Source organism: Stegostoma tigrinum, chromosome 14, assembly GCF_030684315.1.
Source record: "Stegostoma tigrinum isolate sSteTig4 chromosome 14, sSteTig4.hap1, whole genome shotgun sequence".
Taxonomy (NCBI): domain Eukaryota; kingdom Metazoa; phylum Chordata; class Chondrichthyes; order Orectolobiformes; family Stegostomatidae; genus Stegostoma; species Stegostoma tigrinum.
The window spans coordinates 19,395,350-19,404,856 of NC_081367.1; the positions used below are offsets into that span (position 1 = coordinate 19,395,350).

Genomic DNA, 9,507 nt, shown 5'->3' on the forward strand with positions numbered 1-9,507 from the left:
GGGATGAAGCCAGTAAAGGTCAGTGTAGGTAGGGAGTTGGGATGCGGGTTGGTCAGTGAGGAGAGAAGGGCAGGTAGGTGGGATGGAAGATGGACAGACATGGAGGCGAGGATGAGGTTAGTAGGTCAGAAGTGGGGTGGGAGTTGGTCAGGGAGGAAGGAGGAGTGGATAGATGGGAGAAAAGACAGACAGGTCAAGGAGGCTGGGACAAGATGGGCTGGTCTTGGAATGAGGTTGGGGGTGGGGAGATTTTGAAGCTTGTAAAGTCCACATTGAGACCATTGGGCTGCAGGGTTACCAAGCAGAATATGAGGTGCTGTTCCTCCAGCCTGCGGGTGGCATAGTTGTGGCACTGGAGGAGGCCCAGGGTGGACATGTCATCCAAGGAGTGGGAGGGGGAGTTGAAGTGGTTCGCGACTGGGAGGTGTTGTCATTTGTCGCGAACCGAGGGTAGGTATTCCACAAAGCAGTTTCCAAGCCTCCGCTTGGTTTCCCCAACGTAGAGGAGGCCACATTGGGAACAGCTGATACAATGTACCTGATTAGCAGATGTGCAGGTGAATATCTGTTTAATGTGGAAGGTTTTCTTGGGGCCTTGTATGGAGGTGAGGGGAGAGGTGTAGGGGCAGGTGTAGCACCTCGTGCGGTTGCATGGAAAAGTGCCAGGGGAGGTGGGCCTAGTGGAGAGTGTGGAGCAGACGAGGGAGTCATGGAGAGAGTGGTCCCTCCAGAAGGCTGATAAGGGTGGGGAGGGAAATATATCCTTGGTAGTGGGGTCAGATTGCAGGTGGCAGAAGTGGTGGAGAATGATGTGTCGAATCCGGAGGTTGATGGGGTGATATGTGAGGACAAGGGGAATTCTGTCCTTGTTTTTATTGCGAGGAGTGGGTGTGAGGACTGAGGTGCAGGAAACACAAGAGATGCAGTTGAGGGCATTTTTGACCACTGTGGAGGGGAAATTGCAGTCCTTGTAGAACAAGGACATCTGGGATGTCCAGGAATGGAATGCCTCATTCTGGGAGCAGATGCAGTGGACGCAAACAAATTGGGAATAGGGGATGGCATTCTTGCAGGAAGGTAGGCGAAAGGAGGTGTTTTCTAGGTAGCTGTGGGAGTTGGTGGTCTTGAAATAGATATCAATTTCCAGCCAGCTACCAGGGATAGAGACAGAGAAGTCCAGGAAGGAAAGAGAGGTATCAGAGATGGTCCAAGTGAACTTAAGGTTGGGGTGGAAGGTGTTAGTAAAGTGGATGGACTGTTTGAGCTCCTCTTGGGAGCACGAGGTGCGCCAATACAGTCATCGATATAATGGAGAAACAGGTGGGGTTTAGGGCCAGTGTAGCTGTGGAAGAGGGATTGTTCCATATACCTTACAAAGAGGCAGGCATAGCTTGGGCCCATGCGGCTATCTATGGCCACCCTTTTTGTCTGAGGACCAGGGAATCGGAAGTTTTGGAGGAGGTGGAGGGGGTGTGTGGTGTCACAGACGTAGGTGGGGAGTTCTTGGATCCGTGGGGACAAAATGGAGTTGAGGTAAGTGGAGATAGGTTTGGTGGGGCTAGAGCAGGCAGAGACAATGGGTCAACCAGGGCAGTCCGGTGTATGGCTTTTGGAAAGGAGATAGAAATGGGCAGTGCGGGGTTGGGGAACAATAAGACTGGAGGCTGTGGGTGGGAGGTCATCTGAGGTAATGACGTTATGGATGGTCTGGGGGATGATGCTATGGCTGTTAGGAGTGGGGTCATGATCAAGGGGACGGTACGAGGAGGTGTCAGAGAGTTGGCGCCTGGTCTTGGCGACGTAGAGGTCAGTGTGCCATACCACAACTGTGCCTCCCTTGTCCACAGGTTTTTTGGTGAGGTTAAAGTTGGACCGGAGGGCTGAACGTTCTGTGGGGGAGGGGCTGAACTGGGTGAGAGGGGTGGGATGGGTGAATTGTGTTTTGGAACAGCTTTGCCTTCCTAATGTATTGTCATCTTTTTCAACATTTCGTGTGTTGGAGTGGAGTACAAACCCTGTCTTCTGTTGGTTTTCCTATCCTCCCTCCACATCTGATTTGATCTCTCCCATTTCCTTACCCTTTGGAGAGCAGTGCATTCTCCACTATTTTACATGGCATCTGTAGATATTCTGTCTGTCTTACTCCTCTCTATTTCTGCTTTTACTAATGCCACAAACATTTCACTTCTGGTTATCTTTTGTTTCACCTTTGAACCCACCCCATCTACAACTTGTTGACCGTGTTTGTCACTTACTCAGGTGGGCCTCAGTCTTCACTTACTAGTGCACTTTGACTGGGTCAACTTTCTAATTGCGCAGTTTGCTCTTTTCTGCTGTTGTACTGCTAACAGACGGCATGCTATCTGCCTCTGTTTCTCGTCCACTTTCTTGGCTCTGTCCTGCACTGTCTGAACTGCTTCTGTTAGGATAATGTTACGCTGTTCTGTCACTGTCAATGCAGCATCAAGCTGCCTGTTTTTAGCCTAGCATTCTTCTAATTCCCTACACATAGAATACAAAGTTGTTGTCAACATCCATCAAATTTGTGATATGTTTTCCTTGCTTCTGGGGAAGCCTGCTTCTCACAAGCACTCATATACAGCAGCCTGTAAGAATAATCCTCCTTTCTCTCTTTTTGCATTATAACCATTTGCCATTCTTGCAGGGGTCCTAACAGATTAGCTACGGACCCAAATCCAGAGTCTGCCACATTTCATCCTGGAATATGGAAGGTCTCCAAAGCATCAGGTTGCCTCTCCATTCTCTTAAACGTTTTCCCGAATCCGATCCTCATCGCCAAAAATGTTTTGGATTGTAACATGTACCCAAGCGGTTCTTTTGGATTCAGTTAAATATAATTAACAGAAAACTTTACAACAACAATTTGCTTAAATATGAATGCTAATTAAGTAATAATAATAATTATAGTGATAATGATAGGTGGAAAAGCAAAGAGAAAAAGCAACAAGTCTCACACCCTTTTGCCCATCAGGGACCCCTCGACTGATGGTTGGTTGAGTGTCTTTGACTTGTTCCTGGCACCGTTCACAATTCTGATCCACGGCGAAGTCTAATGACTTGGAATAAAAACCTCTCTCTCTTTTAAACAGTGTAACAAACAGCCAGCACAGAGATAGAAGACAAAACTGATGGCTAGTACAGAAATCACAGCCACAGAAAAACAAGCTGCTGGTGTCATCTTCGGCCCATAGAGGAATGTTCACAGGACTCATTCTAGGTCATGCAGCTTGTCGAGTATCATCATTAACTTTCTCAGTCTATTTTCCCATCCTACACAATTTTTTTTCTCATACAGCTGTCAAACATCATCATTACCTTTTCGCTCTTTCGCCCATCCCATACACAGGGATCACTGGGTCCAATCAGGCAGGCCCTAGTAAATGGGCTGGGGCTTTACAACAGGGGTAGAGCTTGCAATAGGAAGCCCTTAGTGGGTACCCAAAGAGGTGGAACTGATCCCCTGGAATCTCAAGAGGCTGCTAGTTTTACAGGGCACCATGGGCAAGGAGCATGGTGGTGAGCAGGAGGTTCAGGAAGGGAAGAGATCAGTGAGTAGGCAAAAGTCAGAGTATGTGGAAGAGTTGGTAAGTGGAAGAGAGTCAGTGAGTGAGAGACAGTCAGGGGAACCATACAGATTTACTGAGAAGAGTGGGAAAGAACTGGTATATGAATAGAGAGACAAGGTGTGGGAGAGGATCAGGGATCAGAAAAGAGAAAATTGGAGAGCAGGGGAATGTTGGCAAGTGAACGAGGGTCAGACAGCAGGAGAGAGTTGTTGAGCAGGAGAGAGTTAATGGTGTCCAGATGTAATTAGAGAACTGGAGAGAATTGGTAAGTTAGAGGTAATTAATGAGTGATAGGGAATCAATGAACAGGAGAGGCAGTGAATGGGGGAAAGTCAGGGGGACAGTTTATTCAGTGAGAGAGAGGCAGGGAGTGGGAAAGACTAATTGAGCGGGAGTGAGTTGACAGTAAGAGAAATCCGTGAGCAGCAAAGGGCCAGTGAGCAGTGTGAGAGTCACCAAGAAGGAGAATGTTGGCAAGCAGGAGAGTCATGGGAACAGAAGAAAAACAGAAAATGAAGACAATCATTGAGCCAAGGGTGTCAGAGAGAAGCACAGAGTTTGTGTGTGTGTGTGTGTGTGTGTGTGTGTGTGTGTGTGTGTGTGTGTGTGTGTTTTTGTGTCTGTTTGTGTGTGTGTGTGTGTTTGTGTGTGTGTGTGTGTGTGTGTTTGTGTTTGTGTTTGTGTGTGTGTGGTGTGTGTGTGTGTTTGTGTCTGTTTGTGTGTGTGTGTGTGTGTGTGTGTTTGTGTTTGTGTTTGTGTGTGTGTTTGTGTTTGTGTGTGTGTGTGTGTGTGTGTGTTGGCGGGGGGAAGCAGTCAGAGAACGGGAGAGTGGGACAGAGTCTGAGAGGGGTTAAAAAGTAAGGAAGAGTTAGGGGGAGAAGAGAAAGACAGTTGGGGCAAGAGGAAAGGTTAGAGAGTAAATGTCAGAAAGTGGGAAAGCAGAGAGATGTTGTGAATGTGAAAAGGCCAGACAGTGAGTGAACAGGACAAAGTGTTTGTGAGCAGGAGGAATTTGGGAGTGAGAGACAGAATCACTTAGTGCAAGTGAGCTGGAGAGCAGTAAGAGTTGCTGGAGCAGGAGAGAGTTGACGAGCAGATTACAGTCAGAGAGAAGGAACAGGTCAGTGAGTGCAAGGATGTCAGCAGTGGGAGAGTATTGACACACAGACAGAACTCGGGAATAGAGAGGAAAAATGAGCAGGAGAGAGCTGGGGATAGATAGGATAAACGAGCTGGACAGAGTTGGGGAATAGAGAGGGGTTTAGTGTAGGACTGAGTGGGACAGCAGAAGAGACTCAGAGTAGAGGAAGGGAGCAGGAGAATTTGGGATGTGGGAGAATCCAAGGTCAGGTGACAGTCTATTGTATTCATAGGAAACAACATTTAATGGAAACCCTGATGCTAAGAACACTGTCTTACGATATTCCCAACATTAAAGTAGAACATCGACAACTTAAAAACAGACTGAAAAAAAGTGCTAAAAATCACAGCAGGTCAGGCAGCATCTATGGAGAAAGAGCAACCTAATGTTTTGAGTCTAGATGATTCCTCCTCAGAGCCGATGTGAAGTACAGATGGAGGCAGTATTTGTACAACTATAGGGGTAGGGGGGTGGTTAGGGTGGTGGGAGAGAAAGGATATTGATCAGATTAAGTGATCAGAACGTAAGAATGGCAGAACAATTGTGTGTCTAACTGCAAAATGGGAAAGAGCAGACAGTTTCACTGGGGTGGGGTAGGGGAGAGCAGACATAGTAACAGAGAATGCAACAAGTAAAGCGAAAAGAAAGGGAAGGAATGGGAGTGAGTTCATAATTTGAAGGTGTTGAACTCAATATTAATTCCAGAAGGTTGTAGAGTACCTAGTCCGAAAATGAGATGTCGTTCCTCCAGTTTTCTCTGTGATTCACTGGAGCAGTGCAGCATACGGGAGGACAGACAAGTGGACTCATGAGCAGGACGCAGTTATAAAATGACTGGCTACGGAGAGGTCAGGGTTATGCTTGCATGCGGACCGAAGGTGTTCCGCAAAGCAGTCATCCAGTCTGCGTTTGGTTTCTCCAATGCAGAGTAGGTCACATTGGGTGCAGCGAATACAATATTCAAGGCTGGAGGAGGTACAGATGAAATGCCGCTTCATCTGGAAAGACTGTTTAGGCCCTAGGATGGTGAGCAGGGCAGCAGTGGTGAAGGGACAGGTGCTACAACTTCTGTAGTTACATGCCATGAGAAGGGGGGATGGTGTTAGCAGTCATCGAAGAATAGACTAAGGTGTCCCAGAGGGAACGATCCCTGTGAAATGCAGAGAGGGGAGTGAGGGGTGGTGGCATTCTGCTTGAGTTTTCTGAAATGGAGGAGGATGATCGTTTGAATGCGCAGCCTTGTGGGATGAAAAGTGAGGACAAGGGGGACCCAATCATCATCTGCTGTGAGTAATCGGAAGGGGCTAGGGAGCATACACAGGTGATAGGTCAGATGCAGTTGCCAGCCTGTCAACCACAATGAATGGGAAACCATGGTTATGGAAGAAGGAAGCCGTATGAGCAGCACAGTTTTGAAGGTGGCATTATCCATACAGGTACAACATTTATTCTCTGAAATGGAGATGGAGAGGTCAAGGAAATTGTTGGAGATCGACTATGTGAAAGTTATAGAGGGATGGAAATTGGAGGCAAAATGAACATTTTTTTAAGGTCTAGTTGGGAGCATGAAGTGGCACTGAAACAATCATCAATGTACAGAAGACAAAATGGGGATAGGGTTCAGTGTAGGACTGATACAAGGACTGTCCCACATACCCCATAAAGAGGCACATATAACTGAGATCCATGCAGATGCGCATAGGTGTCCTTTCACTTGGCAGAAGTGAGATGAATTAAAGGAGAAATTATTTGGTGAGAGAATAAGTTCAGCCAGACGGAGGAGAGTGGTGGTGGATGGAGATTGTTCAAACCTCTGGTCAAGGAAGAAGCTGCGAGCTCTCAGACCATCCTGGTGAGGAATGGAGGTATAGAGGGATTGGATATAAATGGCGAACAGGAGGCAGTCAGGGCCAAGGACATGGAAATAGTCAATATGGTAGAGGGCATCAGAAGAATCGTGGATGTAAGTGGGCAGGGTCTGGACAAGCGGAAGGAGAATGGAGTCAAGGTAGGAGGAAATAAACTCAGTGGGGCAGGAACAGGCTGATAGAATGGGCCTACAGGGCCAGACTGGTTTGTGGATTTTGGGAAGGAGGTAGGAGTGGGCTGTCTGGGGTTGGAAGACTGTCAGGTTGGAGGCAGTGGGAGAAAGATCTCCAGAGATATTGAGGTTGGTGACAGTCCTAGCACCAAAGCCTTCATGTTCAGATGTGGGTTCATGGTCCGGCGGCAGTAACAAGTAGTGTCCAAGAGCTGGCATTGAGGCTCTGAAAGGTAAAGATCAGTGTGCCAGACTACAACAGCAGCACCTTTCTTGGTGGGTTTGATAACAAAGTTAGAGTTGGACCTGAGAGAGCAAAGTGCAGCAATTTCAGAAGGGGATAGGTTAGAGCTGGCGAGAGGAGCAGAGAAATGGCGATGGCTGATGTCACGCTGAGAGTTTTCAATGAAAGGTTTGAGGGCAGGCAAGAGGCCAGGGGAAGGGGTCCAAGTGGAGGGTGAATACTGAGGCGGGTGAAGGGATCAGTGGGTCGGTGGGGGGGGGGGGGGGTGGGATCCTGCCCGAAGTGAGCACCAAGACGGAGGCAGCAAAAAAAATGTTCAACATCACGACCAGCCTGAAATTCATTAAGGTGGGGGCATAAGGGTGTGAAGCCGAGTCCTTTGCCAAGGGCAGCCTCAGAGAGGAGAAGGTCAGGAGGTATGGGGTGAACGCAGGGCAAGGACTGGGGCTGGGGTGGGTGTGACATCAGGGGGAACAGAAAGAGGTGGCATCTGACGACTGGGAAGGCGCTAAAGGACTGTAAGTGACTGAGTGACAGGAGAGTGGCACAGGGCAGGTGTGGGAGCCCAATAGTTGCCTGAGCTTGCACGCCTTGATGCCTGAAGGAAAGGGTCTTTTGGTCAGGTGAGGGATGAAACGAACCACTATAATTTAAAGGCTGCCCCCTCCACAGTTCACATCATCTCTGATGAAGAGACATCTAAACTGGAAACATTAGCTCGCTCTCTCTCCACCGATGCTGCCTGACCCGCTGTGAGCTCCAGCATTTGCTGCTTTCAGGACAGATTCCAGCATCTGTAGGAATTTGCTCCCAACAAAAACAGAGACTGAATTGTCTGTTAATTCAAAAAAAACGAGAGGGGTTCTTGTAACTTTGAACAAACGTAAACCGATAAAAACGGTTTTTTATTTGATCATTCACGCAATGTGGTATTTTTTAAAAAAGCCCGAACGAGGAAGTTTATGTTTAAGATCTCGATTTGCTGATGCATTTTCTATCTTAGAGCAGCGTGAACAGAACGCGTGTAACGTCCGAACCGCACGCAACAAACATGAACCAGACCGTGAAGAGCCGTAAGTCTTTTTTCCCTTGATGTTTGCAAGGTTTTAATTGATTGGTGTATTATTGAATTAACTTGGAAGGAATTTGCTTATCATTTATAATGCCAAAATATTAGGAACATTTAAACAAAAAAAGAGGAGCCGGGTCTACTTTTGGGGAGTAGAAATGAAAAAGAGTTGTAACCAGTTCGAAGGAGATCCGCTTGGAATGAGGATTCACACCTTCATTCTGTTCTATTTCAGTGGCGACTTGTACAGGAAACCGAACGTTAACAGATTCTGTCAAGAGTGTCCAAGTCGTGGTTAATGCCCCGACATTTGTTTTCGGGTTGTTTCTCAACGTTGGCGCTTTGTGTCTACTTTGCGTCCAGGTTAGGAAGTGGACAGTGTCCACCATCTATATGACAAACCTGATCGTCTCGGACATATTGCTGCTGTTCTCGCTGCCGTTTAAGATCTATGCCTACCAGAGCGAAACATGGTCCCTCGGCGCAGGATTCTGCAAGTTCCTGGAGTCCCTGTACTATGTGAACACCTACGCCAGCATTCTCATTATCACACTGATCAGCCTGGACCGCTACATCACCATCAAACATCCCTTCCTCGCCCGTACCTTCAGATCCACAAAGAAAACCGTGCTCGCCTGCTCCTTGGTCTGGATTGTTGTCTGGTCCTGCTGCCTCGGCATGTTTTTCAAACGAGGCATGAATTCCACCACGAACTGCTTCTTCAACTATTCTGACTCTGTTTGGAGTAGGACCGTTGTCTCCTTCCTGCAATGTATATTCCTAGTCTCCGCTTTCATCATGGTCTTCTGCTCGATCCAGATCATCAGGACTCTGCAGAAAAGTGGGAACCAGAAACCGGAGGACAAATCCAATAGTAAATCTGTGAAAATCGTCCTTTCCAATCTGTTAACGTTTCTCGTCTGTTTCACGCCGTATCATGTGGGCATGCTCGTATACTTTTTAGCTCGGAATTGCTGGATAGCAGATAGTTATCTGCTGCCTGTGCGCAACTTTCTCCAGATATGCCTGTGTCTCGCCAATATAAACTGCGTCCTGGATGCTATCTACTACTATTTTGTTGTTAAAGAGTTCTGGAAGAGAAACAGAAAAAGTCTGAAATCCATCAATTTAGCTGAGGTATAATCTTTCAAGGCACTAAAGTATTTTTACGGTTGCAGATTCAGTACATTTAAAAAAAATGCAAAAACTTAACAGAATATGTTGTGGGTGCAGTAAATGGAGAATGAAATGGAAAAACGGTGGAAATACCCGGTTGCATTTGTGGGGAGAGCATCCAGTCTGTGATGTCTCATCAGAGCTGGGAAATGTTCCACTTGAACAAGTTTTAAGGACAGACCTAGAAATAGCAGAACATGGTCAGAATGAGAAGGCTGCAGGAGAAGGGCAGTGAAATGACTAAAGGGT

At 47.2% G+C, this 9,507-nt stretch overlaps 1 protein-coding gene across 1 annotated transcript; it reads left to right on the forward strand.

Annotated features, from left to right (window-relative positions):
* Nucleotides 1-3,518: 3,518 nt before the first annotated feature.
* Nucleotides 3,519-9,265, forward strand: LOC125457722 (lysophosphatidic acid receptor 6-like). Its single transcript, XM_059650818.1, has 3 exons — nt 3,519-3,605; nt 8,017-8,086; nt 8,318-9,265. The coding sequence occupies exons 1-3, from the start codon at nt 3,519-3,521 to the stop codon at nt 9,223-9,225; spliced, it is 1,065 nt and encodes a 354-aa protein (XP_059506801.1). The 3' UTR covers nt 9,226-9,265.
* The last annotated feature ends 242 nt before the right edge of the window (nt 9,266-9,507 follow it).